This window comes from Brassica rapa, chromosome A06 (assembly GCF_000309985.2).
Source record: "Brassica rapa cultivar Chiifu-401-42 chromosome A06, CAAS_Brap_v3.01, whole genome shotgun sequence".
NCBI classification, from domain to species: Eukaryota; Viridiplantae; Streptophyta; class Magnoliopsida; order Brassicales; family Brassicaceae; genus Brassica; species Brassica rapa.
Window position 1 is genome coordinate 4,369,823 of NC_024800.2, and position 18,464 is coordinate 4,388,286.

General features: G+C 38.5%; 4 protein-coding genes and 1 long non-coding RNA gene across 9 annotated transcripts; 4 read left to right on the forward strand and 1 right to left on the reverse strand.

Annotated features, from left to right (window-relative positions):
• Positions 1 to 229: 229 nt before the first annotated feature.
• LOC103871890 lies at positions 230 to 3,717 on the forward strand. 2 transcript variants are annotated; one of them, XM_009150213.3, is made up of 3 exons: positions 230 to 2,286; positions 2,378 to 2,851; positions 2,927 to 3,717. In XM_009150213.3, the coding sequence occupies exons 2-3, from the start codon at positions 2,423 to 2,425 to the stop codon at positions 3,632 to 3,634; spliced, it is 1,137 nt and encodes a 378-aa protein (XP_009148461.1). In that variant the 5' UTR covers positions 230 to 2,286; positions 2,378 to 2,422; the 3' UTR covers positions 3,635 to 3,717. The 2 variants fall into 2 exon arrangements, with proteins under 2 accessions (XP_009148461.1, XP_009148459.1); XM_009150211.3 differs by having other exon boundaries at positions 230 to 2,232.
• A 1,021-nt stretch (positions 3,718 to 4,738) lies between these two features.
• Positions 4,739 to 7,877, forward strand: LOC103872193 (G-type lectin S-receptor-like serine/threonine-protein kinase At1g11330). Its single transcript, XM_018659807.2, has 7 exons — positions 4,739 to 6,044; positions 6,127 to 6,234; positions 6,322 to 6,515; positions 6,603 to 6,813; positions 6,902 to 7,139; positions 7,209 to 7,353; positions 7,420 to 7,877. Exons 1-7 carry the CDS (start codon positions 4,739 to 4,741, stop codon positions 7,726 to 7,728), a joined length of 2,511 nt encoding a protein of 836 aa, XP_018515323.2. The 3' UTR covers positions 7,729 to 7,877.
• A 242-nt stretch (positions 7,878 to 8,119) lies between these two features.
• Positions 8,120 to 12,078, forward strand: LOC108868785 (G-type lectin S-receptor-like serine/threonine-protein kinase At1g11330). The gene is made up of 7 exons (XM_033273064.1): positions 8,120 to 10,186; positions 10,265 to 10,372; positions 10,449 to 10,645; positions 10,724 to 10,934; positions 11,002 to 11,239; positions 11,308 to 11,452; positions 11,531 to 12,078. Exons 1-7 carry the CDS (start codon positions 8,872 to 8,874, stop codon positions 11,837 to 11,839), a joined length of 2,523 nt encoding a protein of 840 aa, XP_033128955.1. The 5' UTR covers positions 8,120 to 8,871; the 3' UTR covers positions 11,840 to 12,078.
• Positions 9,432 to 13,223, reverse strand: LOC108872330. 4 transcript variants are annotated; one of them, XR_004448443.1, is made up of 7 exons: positions 12,496 to 13,223; positions 12,229 to 12,372; positions 11,508 to 11,732; positions 10,734 to 11,078; positions 10,252 to 10,634; positions 9,995 to 10,177; positions 9,432 to 9,881 (listed from the first exon to the last, which is right to left on the reverse strand). It is a non-coding gene; the product is annotated as an uncharacterized LOC108872330 (long non-coding RNA). The 4 variants fall into 4 exon arrangements; XR_004448442.1 differs by having other exon boundaries at positions 12,229 to 12,844; positions 12,963 to 12,977; XR_004448444.1 differs by having other exon boundaries at positions 10,734 to 11,072; positions 12,229 to 13,221.
• A 1,429-nt stretch (positions 13,224 to 14,652) lies between these two features.
• LOC103871891 (G-type lectin S-receptor-like serine/threonine-protein kinase At1g11330) lies at positions 14,653 to 18,271 on the forward strand. The gene is made up of 7 exons (XM_009150214.3): positions 14,653 to 16,378; positions 16,455 to 16,562; positions 16,639 to 16,835; positions 16,914 to 17,124; positions 17,192 to 17,429; positions 17,523 to 17,667; positions 17,746 to 18,271. The coding sequence occupies exons 1-7, from the start codon at positions 14,842 to 14,844 to the stop codon at positions 18,052 to 18,054; spliced, it is 2,745 nt and encodes a 914-aa protein (XP_009148462.2). The 5' UTR covers positions 14,653 to 14,841; the 3' UTR covers positions 18,055 to 18,271.
• The last annotated feature ends 193 nt before the right edge of the window (positions 18,272 to 18,464 follow it).

Sequence of the window (18,464 nt, forward strand, 5' to 3'; positions counted from 1 at the left end):
CACCGTGTTTTTTTTGTGCTTTTTGGACTCTGCATTTTTCTTATTTATCATGATTCTTATGGCCTTCTTTGTCAAATCATGCTTTCTTTTCATTTCCCTTCATACCTTTTCTAATTTTGGTTGGTAAAATTTTTGCTATGGGAAGTAATTAAATTCAAAATTTGATTTCTTAGTCTTTTGGCTTTGTTCTTTGTTGTGTATATGATAATGGAACTGGAACCCTACTAAAGCTAAAGCTATCAAACACTTGATATATTTATATAACATTGATAACATTTCCATAAATCATAATGGAAGCTCGTTGGAAAGCTAGCATGCTTTTATTTTGTCTTTCTTTTATTCTCAACTTGTTTTCCAAAAAGTTAATATAATTAAGTGATAATATACTTGTTAATTAGACGGCAAAGAAGAACGTAGATACTCGAAGAAAAACAAAAAATTAATAAACCCCAATAGTATGAATGTTTCGACCAACAAATGCTGGGCTAGTGGTGAGAATTAGAAATGTATAACATGCTCCGTTTGATGGATTGTTCTATTACTTCATTTGTCGCTGGCTCGCTGCTTTGTTTGTATTTTTTTTTGTATCTTGAATTTTAGAATCGACGATATTAACCCTCTGATGACAATTTTTACAAAACGATTATCATACCTACAAAATATTCGGAGAACTTGTACACATGAGCAGATGCATGCAACAATAATTATTAGAATAGTTTGTTTTCTTTTGTCTGTCAAAAAGAGTTTCCATTAGCCATATCAATAATCTAATCTAATGCCCGAAAACTATACAACGATATACAATACTTTCTCTGTTAAAATTATAAGTAGTTTTGCCTAAAACACACAAATATTAGAAAAACATATTATGGCTTTAACATTTAATTAAATGGAGAAAATAACCAATAACAAAACATACTTCTAACTTTATTTTTAACTTTTATTTAAATATCATTTTATTATATTACTTTTTAATTACATTGTGAAAAACAACTTACGTTACATTGTGAAACAAACAAAAACTTTCAAAATTATTTGTATGTTGAAACAGAAGAAAGTAACATTTTTTCAGAATTCCAGTAATAAATATTTTAAAAACAATTGGTGCTTAGTGCTTACTTGGTAATTGGTATGCCATTAAACAATGAGACTAGTAGTAGAAAATTAAACATTTTATCTTTTATTGACCAAAGCACAAGTTATCTATCCAATCAAAATTTGGCATGGAATAATCTATTTTTTTACAAAAAAAATACAAAAACAGTTGAAAAAGCTGTCACATCAGTCCCATTTTTCAGCAATTGCATATACCTAACTACTTAATTTATCAAATTATTTTAATCTCACGTTCGTAATTAATTGTATGGATTTCAAATGCCTTTTCTCTATAATTTTTTATCTATATTCACGTATCGGACTAATCAACATGGAAAATATGTCATTTGTTTTAAAATACCAATTAATGTCAAGATAAGGCTTAAAACAGAACCAATCAGATAATTAACAAAACAAATGGTAGCAAGATTTGCCCCTAACAAAAAAAAACTCATTTGATCTTTTAGTTTTTAAATCCCTCGAATTTATCTGATTACCACCATCACATTCTATAACTTCCAAGTCAGGACATGGTCTCAAACGGTTTCATCTTAACATCAATTATGCTGACAGGATAATCAAATTAATATACATGTATATTCATGTTTTCGATAAATAGTTTATTTTCTAGGATATCATGAATTATTTTCTAATTTTATAAAACTATGTTAACAAACCATATTCTTAAATTATGTATCAAAATAACTAAATAATATTAGAAAAATCAGCGCTTAGCGTCGGTAAACTGGACATATATCTGAAACACTAAAATGTTCTTGTTTAAGTCACATGTCAAAGGATAGGCCACAATTAGGATACATAGAGCATCAGACAAAAACCAAACTAAACCAAATCTTCAACGGACCAAATCCAACTAATTTTGGGGTTTAGTATCGATCAAAGCTTAAAAAACCGGAAAATTATCAAAAACCGAATCAAACCGAAAAATCGATCGTCACGCACATTGTTACACTCCAACAGCATCTCTTTCCATCGTTTGTATCTATCATTCTCGCGATTATCTATCAACCTTTCCCCCATCAGTCTCTCCGATAAATGGATCCAATTGCTTCTATGGTGGAGAAAGTGAAGAGCTTTGCGAAATCGAGCCAAGACTTAGCCTCCCGCCAGAATCCGGTATCTTCCATCCCGTCTCCTTCTTCTTCTTCTTCGACCTCTTGATTGAAATGGGTACACGAAAGTATTTAACTTTATCCTCAAAAACGTTATCTTTTTTACCTTAAACACAATTTGGGGAACTATGTATGTATGTATGTATCAGATTGATATCTTGAAGCGGTTGCAAAGAGAAGCATTCTCTGATCTGATGAAGCTCAGAGACAGACAAGAGAAAGTTGAGCGGATACTTTCCTCTTATAAACTCTCTAAAGGAGGTCCCTTTCGAGAGACCAGCACCCTTGTGAAGGGTGAAGTTCACGCCCTTGGGGGAATGCTGCTGATGGGAAACACCGACGAGGAGAGTTTCGTTGGACTCGAGAGACAAGGAGTGAGACCTGGATTGCTTTCGAGGTTCGTGTTCGAAACGAGTCTTAGGGAGACGGATAAGCTTGTGGCTGAGCTCGTTGCTGGATACAAAGGAGAGCACAGTGATGGTGTTTCAGGGAAACAGGAGCTGTCTTTAGCTAAAGTCTTTTACAAGGCGGAGGTTAATGATTGGTTATCTGCAGTTGCTATTCCCGTTGGCGCGCGTTTTAGAGACATTGATGCTGATGCTTCTCTTGTGTCTTCTTACCAGGTATCTATCCACTAGTTGTTGTCCTTTCTTTATGCTATTAATGAAGCTACAGATACAACTGCATTGGTGTTGCAGGGGAGGAATCTTACAGAAGTTTCTGAACTTGGACCACCTCTTTTGAACCAACATAATGGTAGTGCCATTGGATTAACAGTCAGAAAGTCAAACATGGCAGCTTCTCTGGCTCAATCCATCACAAACCTTGAAGCTGAACAAGGTTTGAATGCGAGGAGTCGCTGTCTCAGAACTTTTGGGCAAGTAACCTGCAACATTCTGAGTGGTGTGAAACTATCTCTACTCGGCTGTCACCAGATTTTATCACCGTCTAACAGCCTCCACTATCCTTCTGGAGCTGTTACAGTTCCAGTGAGTTTCCTAAGACGCCGTGTTGATATTGATATGGAGCCTGAATCATCAGCAACAACTCTGGAGATGAGCAGAAGTTTGGATCATGTGTCGTCTAGCTTCATTGGTTTGAAGGTAGACAGCTCTCTGATGGACGAGTGTACGAGGATTGGGGGATGGATTGAGATTCAGAAGTCAAGAGAGAAGCAAGTGAAATGGTCAGTGTCTATTACAGACAAACCAGAGGATGAAGTGGGATGGGGCATGAGCGTTGGGGGAGTCTTGGATGGTTCAAGAAACCATGATCTGTTTCAAGTGGAATCGTTTCTCAAATTCAACATAGGCAGCCGGTTTAGCTTAAGTCCAGGTCTTGTTTATCTTGCCAATAGTAACGGAAGAACCGTAGGTTTCATGCTTCAGTCTCATTGGTCTCTGTGATTCCTTAATGCTAGTCTTTCCAAGTACATTCTTGGTTCTATTTAACACTGATTGCAGTTATAAAAAATACTAGTGTCTTAGCATGTTAGATGTCTGAAAAACCTACACTAAAGAATGGCCCTGTGTGAAATACAATTCTTAGAGCACCAGCATTGGCGGTTCGTGAATGGAGTTCACATGCTTCTCCAGAAAAAAATATATTATAATATGCTACAATAATGATTCTGTCTCGCCACGCTCCTTCCGCATGAACCCGGATCGTCAATGTTCAGCGGACCCTACACCACGTGGCAACCCGTTATTGGTCAATTTTTTATTTTATTATTTTTATTTTTAAAAAAATCAAACGAAAAATAAAAATAAAAATAAAAAAAATTCAAATTATGAACCCCAACCGGGGGTTCATTAATGCTGGTGCTCTTAAACATAGTAGTCAGTATAATTGTTAGCAGGTTCAAGTTGATCAATAACATACAAGTCCTTTTCATATTAAGAGCTTTGATGACCTATTTGGTAAGCTGTTGAAGTCAAGTCAACTACCTTCTTCGTAGGACTCGGGAATCATTTGATGAAACAGTATCCTATGACAGACTGCCATGAGTATAAAACTCTAGATGACTTTATACAGTTATACGTATGAAGTCTGTTAATGTTCTTACAATAAGACACCTCATTTGACGGTCCATTGACTACTCCTATTCCTTATCTACGTAGAAATTTCACATTTTCCTCGAAGGATAGTAAAAATAAAAGGGTTGAAAAGCGTGTTGTTTTTGAATACAATTACTCAAAAAGTTAAAACACAATGGTCCCCAGTAAGATTGGCACTAAAACGCAAGTAGTCCTCTTTCTAGCTTTCTTTTCTTATTCCCACACTAACATCAGAAGAAAAGTCAATACTGGTGGTTGATTCCACTCTCTTTGCTTACTGTGAAATTCAATGTAGCCACCAAACACGTTCCTACACCACAGAACAAATCTTCTTCCCAAGAAAAACTACATCATCTTTCTTCTTTGTCTTACGATTACTTATATTTAATTTATACCTCTCTTTCAAGAAAATCTTCTAAAGAGAACAAACAAAAAAGCTAAACTGGACTAGTTATGGTGGTTCTACTGAACACACGTCGTCGTCTTGTTCTTCTACTTGCAACAGTCTCTTGCTTCTCCTTGAGGCTATGTTTGGGGGAAGACAGAATCACGTTCACAACTCCGATCAAAGACTCAAACTCAGATACACTCCTCTGCAAAAGCGGTGTGTTCAGGTTCGGTTTCTTCACTCCAGTAAACTCCACTTCTAGGTTACGTTACGTTGGGATATGGTACGACAAGATGCCAATCCAAACCGTGGTTTGGGTCGCCAACAAAGACTCTCCCATCAACGACACTTCCGGCGTTGTCTCCATCTCCTCCAAAGACGGAAACCTCGTGGTCACCGACGGTAGAAACCGCACTCTATGGTCCACCAACGTCACAGTACCAGTAGCTCCAACTACTACATGGGTCCAGCTGATGGACACAGGGAATCTTGCGTTACAAGACAGCAGAAACAACGGGGAGACTCTCTGGGAGAGTTTCAAGCATCCTTACAACTCCTTCTTACCCAAAATGACTCTCGGCACCAACAACAGAACCGGAGAGAATCTCAAACTCACTTCTTGGAAAAGCTACACAGATCCTTCCACGGGGGAGTACACAGCTGGTCTTGCTCCTTACACGTTCCCCGAGCTTCTCATCTGGAAGAACAACGTCCCTATCTGGCGCAGCGGTCCCTGGAACGGTCAGGTTTTTGTTGGTTTACCCGACGTGGACTCTCTTCTGTTTCTCGATGGGTTTAACCTCAACAATGATAACCAAGGAACGGTTTCGATGTCCTACGCTAATGGTTCTTTCATGTATCATTTCAACTTGGATCCTGATGGAGCTATCTACCAGAGAGACTGGAGAGCTCCTCTGAGAGACTGGAGGATCGGTGTTAGGTTTCCAAAGACGGACTGTGATGCATATGGTAAGTGTGGTCCGTACGGGATCTGCAATTCAAGGGAAGAGACACAATGTAAATGCGTTAAAGGGTTTGTGCCGAGGAACGAGACCGAGTGGGATGCAAGGAACTGGAGTAATGGGTGTGTGAGAAAAGCTATGTTGAAGTGCAATGCAAGTAACGGTGGAGGAGGAGGAAAAGAAGATGGGTTTATGAAACTGGAGAAGATGAAAGTGCCGATCAATGCAATACAGTCTCTAGCTAACGAGCAGGCTTGTCCACAGCAATGTACTGATAACTGTTCTTGCACGGCTTATGCTTATGATAAAGGGATTGGATGCATGCTTTGGAGTGGTAGCTTGGTTGATATGCAATCATTTGTGGGAAGTGGCATTGATCTTAATATTAGACTTGCTCATTCTGAACTCAGTGAGTAAAAAATATCTCTCTCTACTAGTCTCTCACTCAGTTTTACTTAGTTGACTTATGTTTGCTCACCAACTCTTTGTAGAAACACATAGTAGTTTAGCAATTGTGATCACTGCATCCGTGCTAGGTGCTGCGTTCGTTGCTGCTGTTTGTGTTCTTTTAGCATGCAGGAGATTCAGAAAACGTCCAGGTTAGAGTTTTTTTTTTTGTGTAGCTCATTGATGATGTTATATTGTTTTTTTTAACCATAGTTTTGTTTGTTATATTGTCTTAGCAGAACCAAAGAAAGATAGAAGTGCGGAGATAATGTTTAAGAGAATGGAAGAACTTACAAGTGGTAATGAGTCTGCTTCTAACCAAGTGAAGCTCAAGGAGCTTCCTCTCTTTGAGTTTCAAGTGTTAGCCACGGCAACTGATAGCTTCTCTCTCAGAAACAAGCTCGGACAAGGAGGGTTTGGTCCTGTTTACAAGGTGAATGCATCAAACAAGAATCCGTTTTGAAAAAAGATTTGTGTGTATAGTCTCAGACTGACGGATTGGGAATGTTTTTTACTTCAGGGAAAATTGCCGGAAGGGCAAGAAATAGCAGTGAAGAGGCTCTCAAGAGCATCAGGACAAGGACTTGAGGAGCTTATGAACGAAGTGGTTGTCATTTCGAAGTTGCAACATAGGAATCTGGTGAAGTTACTTGGCTGTTGCATTGAAGGTGAAGAAAGGTTGCTAGTCTACGAATATATGTCAAAGAAAAGCTTGGATGCTTATCTATTTGGTAAAGTTACCTCCTCTGTCTTTAAACTCTGTATTTACCTGAGTTGATTGAATACAAGGCTAATGGGGTTGCTAGCTTTTTTTTTCAGACCCATTGAAGCAAAAGATTCTTGACTGGAAGACACGGTTGAACATAATGGAAGGAATATGCAGAGGTCTTTTGTATCTTCACAGAGATTCAAGACTAAAGATCATACACAGAGATCTAAAAGCTAGCAACATTTTGTTAGATGACAATCTGAATCCCAAAATATCTGATTTTGGGCTTGCAAGAGTTTTCCGAGCTAATGAAGATGAAGCTAACACAAGAAGGGTTGTAGGAACTTAGTAAGTATCCCATTCCCAATATACAAGAACACATATTTTGAAAACCATCATAACCATTTGTTATTGCAGCGGCTATATGTCACCGGAATATGCAATGGAAGGTTTATTTTCAGAAAAGTCAGACGTTTTCAGCTTGGGGGTTATACTTTTAGAGATCATAAGTGGGAGAAGAATCTCCCACAAGGAAGAAAATAATCTAAACCTTTTGGCTTATGTAAGTGTGTACTGTTTAGTAACTTTACTAGCTTTGAATCTTACCTGTAATATGGTCTTTTTACAGGCGTGGAAGCTTTGGAATGAGGGTGAGGCTGCTTCTCTAGCAGATCCAAGCGTCTTTGATGAGTCTTTCGAGAAAGAGATAACGAAATGTGTTCAGATTGGTTTGTTGTGTGTGCAAGAAGTTGCTAACGATAGACCGAATGTTTCAACCGTGATTTGGATGCTAACCACCGAAAACACGAACCTCAAAGAGCCGAAGCAGCCTGCGATTATAGCAAGAAGAGGAGCTTCTGAGGCTGAATCTTCTGACCAGAGTAGTCAAAAGGTCTCTGTCAATGATGTGAGTCTCACAGCTGTAACAGGGCGCTAAGCGCACAGAGCTAATATTTTTGTTTATATAATGTATGTTTTGAGAATCACATATGCTTGCAAATTGTGTTATTCTGTGCATGTTTAATAGTTTGGTTAAATAATACTCTCTCAGTTTCAAAATAATATATATTTTAGAGTTTTCACACTTATTAACAAAACACTTAAAATATGAATCTTTTAGAAACAATTTTTTTTTCTAAAATATGGATCATTCTGAAACGGAGGGAGTAAAAAATGTATTTCAGGGAAGTTATGTTTAGATTCATTTAGCATAGACTTGTTATCATTACCTCAGTTAAAAACACATAATGTGAAACTGAGCTGTGGTGATAGTTACAAATTTACAATAGATTCTAGTACTGTAAGTCTGTAACTTGACCTACTCTTAGATGAATTAATTAACTTGGATGAAGAAACTGAACGTGTAACATGTTCTTGACTCTTGAGAAGCCACAGACAGTAAGTTTTGTCTTGAAAAGATTCTCCTTATCTTGCTTTTCTTCTTCTTTTTCTTTTTTTTTTATTTCTTATTGGAATCTCCAATAATGATGCCTGCTTGAATGTCATTGGTCTATGTGATTTTAGTGCTAGTCTTCAAAGGCATATTCATGGATGGCGGCCATGTTTTATTGCCTTGATGGGTAATAAAAGAGTAGATCATTGCCTACCGTCTCTCTTATAAAATATTTGTTGAGACATGGTAACATAGTGGTGAAGCTGGAGGAATAATGCAGTTAGTATGTATGTCGCCATTGCAACTTGACAGAGTTCTGGCATCTTAACAGTATGTGAAAGAGCTAAACACAATTTCTAAAACATAGTTATCACTCGAATAGTTTGCATGTGACTTTACAGAAAGACAAAGAACATCAAGTTGATTGAGAGGGATGGTAACTTATGACCTTTCACCATTCAATAACAAAATCGCTAGACTTACTATGTTGAAGTCACTGCCCATTATGTCCCACTACGACAGAACCAAAAATCTTCCTTGAAAGATTAAAACATCAGCACTTTCCTCTTCTTAAGTCTTCTTATAGAGACAAAGACCACCACTATATTAACTTACCTCTCGTACACTATATCTTACAAAGAGAAACAACAAAGCAAAACTAGAACTTCTCTGTTTCACTTAGTAGTTATGGTGGTTCTACTGAACTCACATCCTTGTTTTGTTCTTATTCTTCTTCTTGCAGCATTCTCTTGCTTCTCTCTGAGGCTATGTTTCGGCGAAGACAGACTCACCTTCTCAACTCCGATCAAAGACTCAGAGTCAAAGACACTTCTATGCAAAAAGGGCATTTTCAGGTTTGGTTTCTTCACTCCTGCAAACTCCACTTCTCGCTTACGTTATGTTGGGATTTGGTACGACAAGATTCCAGTTCAAACAGTGGTCTGGGTCGCCAACAGAGACGCTCCCATCAACGACACTTCCGGTGTTGTTTCCATCTCTGACGACGGAAACCTCGTGGTTACCGATGGTAGAAACCGCAGTATATGGTCTACCAACGTCACAGTACCAGTAGCTCCAAATGCTACTTGGGTCCAGCTAATGGAAAACGGGAATCTTAGGCTACAAGACAACAGAAACAACGGAGAGATCATATGGGAGAGTTTCAAGCATCCCTATAGCTCTGTGTTGCCAAGAATGAGTCTCTTGACCAACAGTAAAACCGGAGAAAACATCGGTCTTACTTCTTGGAGAAACTATACAGATCCTTCAACAGGGAACTATACAGTTGGCCTTGTCGCTTTCCCGTTTCCCGAGCTTCTAATCTGGAAGAACAAGGTTCCACAGTGGCGTAGCGGTCCCTGGAATGGTCAGGTTTTCATCGGTTTACCGGATATGGATTCTCTCCTCAACATTGATGGTTTTAACCTCAACAATGATAACCACGGAACGGTTTCGTTGAGCTATGCTAATGACTCCTTCATGTATCACTTCAACTTGGATCCTAATGGAGCTATATACCAGAGAGACTGGAGTACTTCTATGAATGACTGGCGAGTCGGTGTTCGGTTCCCATCTACAGACTGTGATGAATACAGTAGATGTGGTCCTTATGGGAGCTGCAATTACCGGGAAGATCCACAGTGCAAGTGCATACAAGGTTTTGTGCCGAGGAATAGCACAGAGTGGAGTGGAGGAAACTGGATTAATGGATGTGTGAGAAGAGCTCCATTAAGGTGTGAAAGGGTTAGAAATGGAAGTAGTAATGGAGGAAAAGAAGATTGGTTTTTGAAAGTGCAGAAGATGAAAGTACCTGTCAATGTGCAACCGTCTTTAGCTAATGCGCAAGCTTGTCCTAAGGCTTGTTTAGATAACTGTTCTTGCACAGCTTATGCATATGATCAAGGCATTGGATGCATGCTTTGGAGCGGTAGCTTGGTTGATATGCAATCGTTCTTGGGAAGTGGCATTGATCTTTATATTCGTCTCTCGCATTCTGAACTCAGGGAGTAAAAAAAAAACTTTACTAATCTCACATTTATTCTTCTTCATTGACTAATGACATCTCACCAAAATCTTGTAGAAGCACATAGCAAGAGAGCAGTAATGATCACAGCACTTGTTCTAGGCGTTGTGTTTGTTGTTGCGGTCTGCGTTCTTTTAGCATGCCTGAAACTCAAAAAGCGTCCGGGTTAGAATTTTCTTTACTCTTGCTTGAGATTTTTCCTTTTATAATAATTTGTTTGCATCTTCAATCGTTGCCTTAGGAGAACCAAAGAAAGATAGAAGCGTAGAGCAATTGTTAAAGAGAATGGAAGAAGTTAACAGTGGTGATGAGCCTGCTTCTAACCAAGTCAAGCTAGAGGAGCTTCCGCTCTTTGAGTTTCAAGTGTTAGCTACAGCAACTGATGACTTCTCTCTCAGAAGCAAGCTCGGACAAGGCGGATTTGGTCCTGTTTACAAGGTGAAGACACTTAAAAAAAACACTTTCTGAAAAGAGATTTTTGTATAAAATCTCATATTAATATTTTTTTTTCTTCAGGGAAAATTACCTGAAGGGCAAGAAATAGCAGTGAAGAGGCTCTCAAGGGCATCAGGACAAGGACTTGAGGAGCTTATGAACGAAGTGGTTGTCATTTCGAAGTTGCAACATAGGAATCTGGTGAAGTTACTTGGCTGTTGCATTGAAGGTGAAGAAAGGTTGCTAGTCTACGAATATATGCCAAAGAAAAGCTTGGATGCCTATCTATTTGGTAAAATGATCTCCTCTCTTTTGTTCTTACTTAGGAAAGCTAATGATTTTGTAAGCTCTTTCTTCAGACCCTTTGAAGCAAAAGATTCTTGACTGGAAGACACGGTTGAACATAATGGAAGGAATATGCAGGGGTCTTCTGTACCTTCACAGAGATTCAAGACTAAGGATCATACACAGAGATCTAAAAGCCAGCAACATTTTGTTAGATGACAACATGAATCCCAAAATATCTGATTTCGGGCTTGCAAGAGTTTTCCTAGCGAATGAAGATGAAGCTAACACAAGAAGGGTTGTAGGAACATAGTAAGTATCCATTCCCATTATACACAACAAGAAGGGTTATCATATTAATGAAATATTTGTTATTGCAGTGGCTATATGTCACCGGAATATGCTATGGAAGGCTTATTTTCAGAAAAATCAGACGTTTTCAGCTTGGGGGTTATACTTTTAGAGATCATAAGTGGGAAAAAAAACTCTCACAAGGAAGATAATTATCCAAACCTTTTAGCTTATGTAAGTGTGTACTAATAATCAGTGTTTAGTAACTTTTATAGCTTTTAAACTTTACCTGTAAATTTGATATTCTTACAGGTGTGGACGCTGTGGAATGAGGGAGAGGCTGCTTCTCTAGCAGATCCAAACGTCTTTGATGAGTCTTTCGAGAAAGAGATAACAAAATGTGTTCAGATTGGTTTGTTGTGTGTGCAAGAAGTTGCTGACGATCGACCTAATGTTTCAACCGTGATTTGGATGCTAACCACCGAGAACATGAACCTCCCCGAGCCGAATCAGCCTGCGTTTATAACAAGAAGAGAAAAGTCTGAGGGTGAATCTTCTGACCAGAGTAGTCAGAAGGTCTCTATCAATGATGTGAGCCTCACATCTGTTACAGGGCGTTAAGAACATAAAGCCAATCTGATTATGTATAATTAAAAAGGTTTGAATATGTTTGGCGAATAATTAAGTGTGTTGATTATAATATGTGGAGTGTTATAAGTCAATATAGACATTATGATGTGTGTTGAATAAAATGTGTGGAGTGTTATAAGTCAATATAAAATAGACATTATGATGAATGTTGAATAAGTTGTAAAAATCTAGAAAATATATATGTTTATATAAAATACTGGTTTGAGAAACTCCTACGTTTGAAAATTTTATTATTCTGCGCATGCTTAATGGTTAGATTAAAGAACAAGAGATGTATATCTGAGAAGTTAAGTTCAGATTTGGTCTTATGACCTCACTAAAATCACTTCAATAGTTTCTAGTACTGAAACTTAACTAACCTGGATGAAGAAGCTGAAAAGGAGAAAGAACATAAACCACATATGTTCTTGAGAAGCCATTTTTTTTTCTTGAGAAGCCACACTATTATGGTTTTGTGTGTTTGGGTTGCTTTGCTATGTATATATATAGTGAAATGAACGAACCTGGATAGTTTGGAATTGTGGATAAGATCAGTTTTGACCTTTCATAATTCCATTAAATACATAACAACATCTTTGACTCTTCTGCATAAATTTTATTATAGTGAAGCCAAGAAAGAAATTTACTCTCTCTTTTTCTTCTTCTTTCTTTGTAAGAAATTTAACGACCTTGAACATCGGTGAAGGTAACGTCATTAACAGAACTACCCGGCTCTGCAATGAGCAAAGAAACAATTTCGCGGCCTCTCCTTCTCACGGAAGTAAACGCAGGAAGCTTAGGATTTGGAAGATCAATAGCGTTTTGACCCAACATGATGAGAACAGAGGACATATCTACTCTGTCCGAAGCGTTTTCTTGTACGCAAAGCAACCCAATGTGTATGCACTTCACCACTTCGCTCTCGTTATAAGTCCCTTGATCCATAAAGTTGTCTATGATGTCCTTTGCTTCACCTTTTTCCCATAGATCCCAAATCTACAAAGATGAAAAAAACAAATATCTTCCCTACCTTATAAATAAAGAGATTTATAAAAACTGAAAAACTTATGAAGAAGATGAATTTGTTTCACTGAACTTTCATTTCATTCATTACCTCAACGATTACAACCTAGTTTAGTATATTTATGCTAGAGAATGAAAACCGTAGCTCACTAGACAGATGGCTCAATCCTGATCCTTAAGAGAATCGAGGGCTGTAGCCTTAAGCCACTAAGACCACCGAAGATGCACTCTTCTTTGTCGACTGGGCTTTGTCTCGTCTTGGCCCATATTCGCTTTACCTTTCTGATCCTGAGCCAAAGCTGCGTCGTTTTGAGTCATGCTCTGTTTAACAATAAACAGGTCCGAAACCACCAGCTCCAAGCTTGTTATGGGAAGAGAAGTTATCAGTGGCTGCCGCGATCGTTAATGGTTTGATTAAAGAATCAGGGAAGTTATGTTCGGATTCATCTAGTACAGACTTGGTATTGTTACCTCAGTTAAAAAACCTTATGTGAAACTGAGGTGTGTTAGTTATAATAAATTCTACTCTTAAATGAATTAATTAACCTTGATGGAGAAACTGAACCTGTTGGAAAGGGAGAAAAACAAAACCGAATTATGTTCTTGACTCTTGAGATGACACAGTAGGCTTTGTCTTCTTCCTACTTTTCTAAATTTTTTTTATTGTTAGAGAAGTTATGTTCAGATTCATCTAGTACAGACTTTGTACTATTTACCTCAGTTAAAAACACCTAATGTGAAACTGAGCTGTGTTGGTAGTTACAATAAATTCTAGTGCTGAAACTTGACCTACTCTTAGATGAATTAATTAACCTTGATGGGAATGGAACCGAAACATGTTCTTGACTCTTGAGAAGCCACAGTAGATTTTTTTTTTGTCACGAAAGCTTATATTAAACTAAAAATCGAACAGGTTCAAATGATTACAACCGAAGTTAATCTCAACGGCCAGACAATAAACGAAAAGTACAGCAATAGGTGTGTTAAAGGGGCGAAGATACCCGTAGAGATGCTTCACTTGAAACCCTGAAACTGATGTTCTGAAGAACATACTAAAGTCGGAGTATGAACCGACGACGGGGGACCCTAAACAGCGGGTTTGAAGACGGTTGGTGGACACCAACACTGGTGATGGGAGACTCTTCTTTTCTTTAGATAAGGTGTATGTAACTGATAAGAGCATTGGATGATGATCTCGTCCCGGGTTCTTGATGGAACTATGTCGAAAACTGTTTGCCCGTGGGAACAACTGAAAGACTCTAGAACCGTAGCTAAGAGCGGTAGGAAAAGGCCTTGTCTGCCTAGATTTGGCTCTGATAATCATGAACAGAGGAGCAGAGATTGTTTGGGCTATGTGAACCCTGTATACGATGACAGTAGATTTTTTCTTGAAATGATTCTCCTTATCTTGCTTTCCTTCTTCGTCTTTTTCCTTTTCAAAATTTCTATTGTTAACTGTGTGGAAAGCTCCAATACCGTTTCCTGCTTCAGTGTCATTGGTCTATGTGATCTTATTGCTAGTCTTTCAAGGTTCTGTTTACCACTGATTGCATTCCTATAGCAAAAAAAAACAGTTACGTCTGAAAAAATCGGATGTAGTTTCAATGTTTTTTTTTCCTTGATAAGTAGTAAAAGAGTCTGATCTTTAGACCATACAAAATGTTTCATTTACGAGTTGTTTTCTATCTTTTTTGACACATGGTAACATAATGGTGAACTTGGGGGGGGGGGGGGGGGGGGGGGGGGGGGGGGAGGGGGGGGGGGGGGGCAATGATACAGTTTGTATGTACGTCGCCATTGCAACTTGACAGAGTTCTGCCATTTTAACTTAAATGTGAAAAAATTAAACATATTACTACAATAGTGTTTGCATGTGACTTTACAGAAAGACACAGAACATCAAGTTCTGCCATCGATGGTAATTTATGACATTTTACCACTCAATAACCGACAAATTCGCTTGACTTACGATGTTGAAGTCACTGCCCAAATGTCACTCTACGACAGAAACAATCTTCTTTGAAAGAAAGTCTTCTTATAGAGACAAAGACCACCACTATATTAACTTGCCTCTCGTACACGATATCTTCCAAAGAGACCACCACTATATTAACTTGCCTTTCGTACACGATAACTTTCCAAAGAGAAACAACAAAGCAAAACTGGAACCTGTTCTTTTTCACTTAGTAGCTATGGTGGTTCTACTGAACTCACGTCCTTGTTTTGTTGTTCTTATTCTTCTTGCAGCATTCTCTTGCTTCTCTCCGAGACTATGTTTCGGCGAAGACAGAATCACGTTCTCAACTCCGATCAAAGACTCAGAGTCAAAGACACTTCTCTCCAAAAGTGGTGTGTTCAGGTTTGGTTTCTTCACTCCTGTAAACTCAACTGGTCGGTTACGTTACGTTGGGATTTGGTACGACAAGATTCCAGTTCAAACTGTGGTTTGGGTCGCCAACAGGGAGGCTCCCATCAACGACACTTCCGGTGTTGTTTCCATCTCTGACGACGGAAACCTCGTGGTCACGGATGGTCGAAACAGCCTTCTATGGTCCACCAACGTCACAGTACCAGTAGCTCCAAATGAAACTTGGGTTCAGCTAATGGAAAATGGGAATCTTAGGTTACAAGACAACAGAAACAACGGTGAGATTCTGTGGGAGAGTTTCAAGCATCCCTATAGTTCTATGTTGCCAAGAATGAGTCTTGGGATTAACAATGGAACCGGAGAGAATACAGGGCTTACTTCTTGGAGAAGCTATACAGATCCTTCAACAGGGAACTATACAGTTGGCCTTGTCGCTTTCCCGTTTCCCGAGCTTCTAATCTGGAAGAACAAGGTTCCACAGTGGCGTAGCGGTCCCTGGAACGGTCAGGTTTTCATCGGTTTACCGGATATGGATTCCCTTCTGAACATTGATGGGTTTAACCTCAATAATGATAACCAAGGAACGGTTTTACTGACCTTTGCTAATGACTCTTTCTTGTATCACTTCAACTTGGATCCTAATGGAGCTATATACCAGAGAGATTGGAGTACTTCTATGAATGATTGGAGAGTTGGTGTCAGGTTCCCATCTACAGATTGTGATGAATACAATAGATGTGGTCCATATGGGAGCTGCAATTACCGGGAAGACCCACAGTGTAAATGCATAAAAGGGTTTGTGCCTAGGAACAACACTGAGTGGAGTTTAGGAAACTGGATTAGTGGATGTGTGAGAAGAGCTCCACTACGGTGCGAAAGAGTCAAGAATGGAAGTAGTAATGGAGGAAAAGAAGATTGGTTTTTGAAAGTGCAGAAGATGAAAGTACCAGTGAATGTGCAACCATCTTTAGCTAATGCGCAAGCTTGTCCTAAGGTTTGTTTAGATAACTGTTCTTGCACAGCTTATGCATATGATCAAGGCATTGGATGCATGCTTTGGAGTGGTAACTTAGTTGATATGCAATCTTTCTTGGGAAGTGGCATTGATCTTTATATTCGGCTTTCGCATTCTGAACTCAGTGAGTAAAAGAAACTTTAGTAGTCTCACCTTTCTTATTATTCTTTGACTAATGACATCTCACCAAAATCTTGTAGAAGCACACAGCAAGAGAGCAGTAATGATCACAGCACTTGTGCTAGGCATTGTGTTTGTTTCTGCGGTCTGTGTTCTTTTAGCATGCCTGAAACTCAAAAAGCGTCCAGGTTAGAGTGTTCTTTACTCTTGCTTGAGATTTTTCCTTTTATAATAATTTGTTTGCTTCTTAAATCATTGCCTTAGGAGAACCAAAGAAAGATAGAAGTGTAGAGCAGTTGTTAAAGAGAATGGAAGAAGTTAACAGTGGTGATGAGGCTGCTTCTAACCAAGTTAAGCTAGAGGAGCTTCCGCTCTTTGAGTTCCAAGTGTTAGCTACAGCAACTGATGACTTCTCTCTCAGAAGCAAGCTCGGACAAGGCGGATTTGGTCCTGTTTACAAGGTAAAGGCACTAAACAAAACACTTTCTGAAAAGAGATTTTTCTATACAATCTCATATCAATATTTTTTTTTTCTTCAGGGAAAGTTACCTGAAGGGCAAGAAATAGCAGTGAAGAGGCTCTCAAGGGCATCAGGACAAGGACTTGAGGAGCTTATGAACGAAGTGGTTGTGATCTCCAAGTTGCAACATAGGAATCTGGTGAAGTTACTTGGCTGTTGCATTGAAGGTGAAGAAAGGTTGCTAGTCTACGAGTATATGCCAAACAAAAGCTTGGATGCCTATCTATTTGGTAAAATGATCTCCTCTCTTTCGTTCTTACTTAGGAAAGCTAATGATTTTGTAAGCTCTTTCTTTAGACCCTTTGAAGCAAAAGATTCTTGATTGGAAGACACGGTTGAACATAATGGAAGGAATATGCAGGGGTCTTCTGTACCTTCACAGAGATTCAAGACTAAGGATCATACACAGAGATCTAAAAGCCAGCAACATTTTGTTAGATGACAACCTGAATCCCAAAATATCTGATTTTGGGCTTGCAAGAGTTTTCCGAGCAAATGAAGATGAAGCTAACACAAGAAGGGTTGTAGGAACATAGTAAGTACTCATTTCGGAAAAATAGTAACACAAATATTTTGAAAGCCAGTATTATCATAACCTATATGAATTATTTTTTTGATGTTGTTGCAGCGGCTACATGTCACCGGAATATGCAATGGAAGGTTTATTTTCAGAAAAATCAGATGTTTTCAGCTTGGGGGTTATACTTTTAGAGATCATAAGTGGGAGAAGAAACTCTTACAAGAAAGATAATTATCCAAACCTGTTAGCTTATGTAAGTGTGCACTAACAATCATTGTTTAGTAGATTTTCTACCTTTTAAACTTTACCTGTAAATTTGGTATGTTTATAGGTGTGGACGCTGTGGAATGAGGGTGAGGCTGCTTCTCTAGCAGATCCAAACGTCTTTGATGAGTCTTTCGAGAAAGAGATAACAAAATGTGTTCAGATTAGTTTGTTGTGTGTGCAAGAAGTTGCTAATGATAGACCGAATGTTTCAACTGTGATCTGGATGCTAACAACTGAGAACATGGACCTCCCTGAGCCGAAGCAGCCTGCGTTTATAACAAGAAGAGAAAAGTCTGAGGGTGAATCTTCTGACCAGAGTAGTCAAAAGGAGTCTATCAATGATGTGAGCCTCACATCTGTTACAGGGCGGTAAGATCATAAATCCAATCCGATTATGTACAATTAAGTGTGTTGATTAAAAATGTTTGGATTGTTATATGTCAATGTCGACATTATGATGTGTGTAGAATAAAATGTGTGGAGTGCTGTAAGTCAATATAGACATTAGGATGTGGGTTGAGTATGTTGTAAGAATCTAATAAGTATGTATGTTTGTATAATATAAGGTTTGAGAAACTCTATGTTTGCAAGTTAATGATTAGATTAAGAATAAAAGATGTATATCAGAGATGTTATGTTCAGATTTGGTCTTATTACCTCAGTTTAAAACACCTTATGTGAAACTGAGGTGGGTTGATTGACAATTTCAGTAGATTCTTGTATTGAAACTTAACTAAAATGGATGAAGAAGCTGAAGCTGAACCTGAAGGACAAGGAGAAATG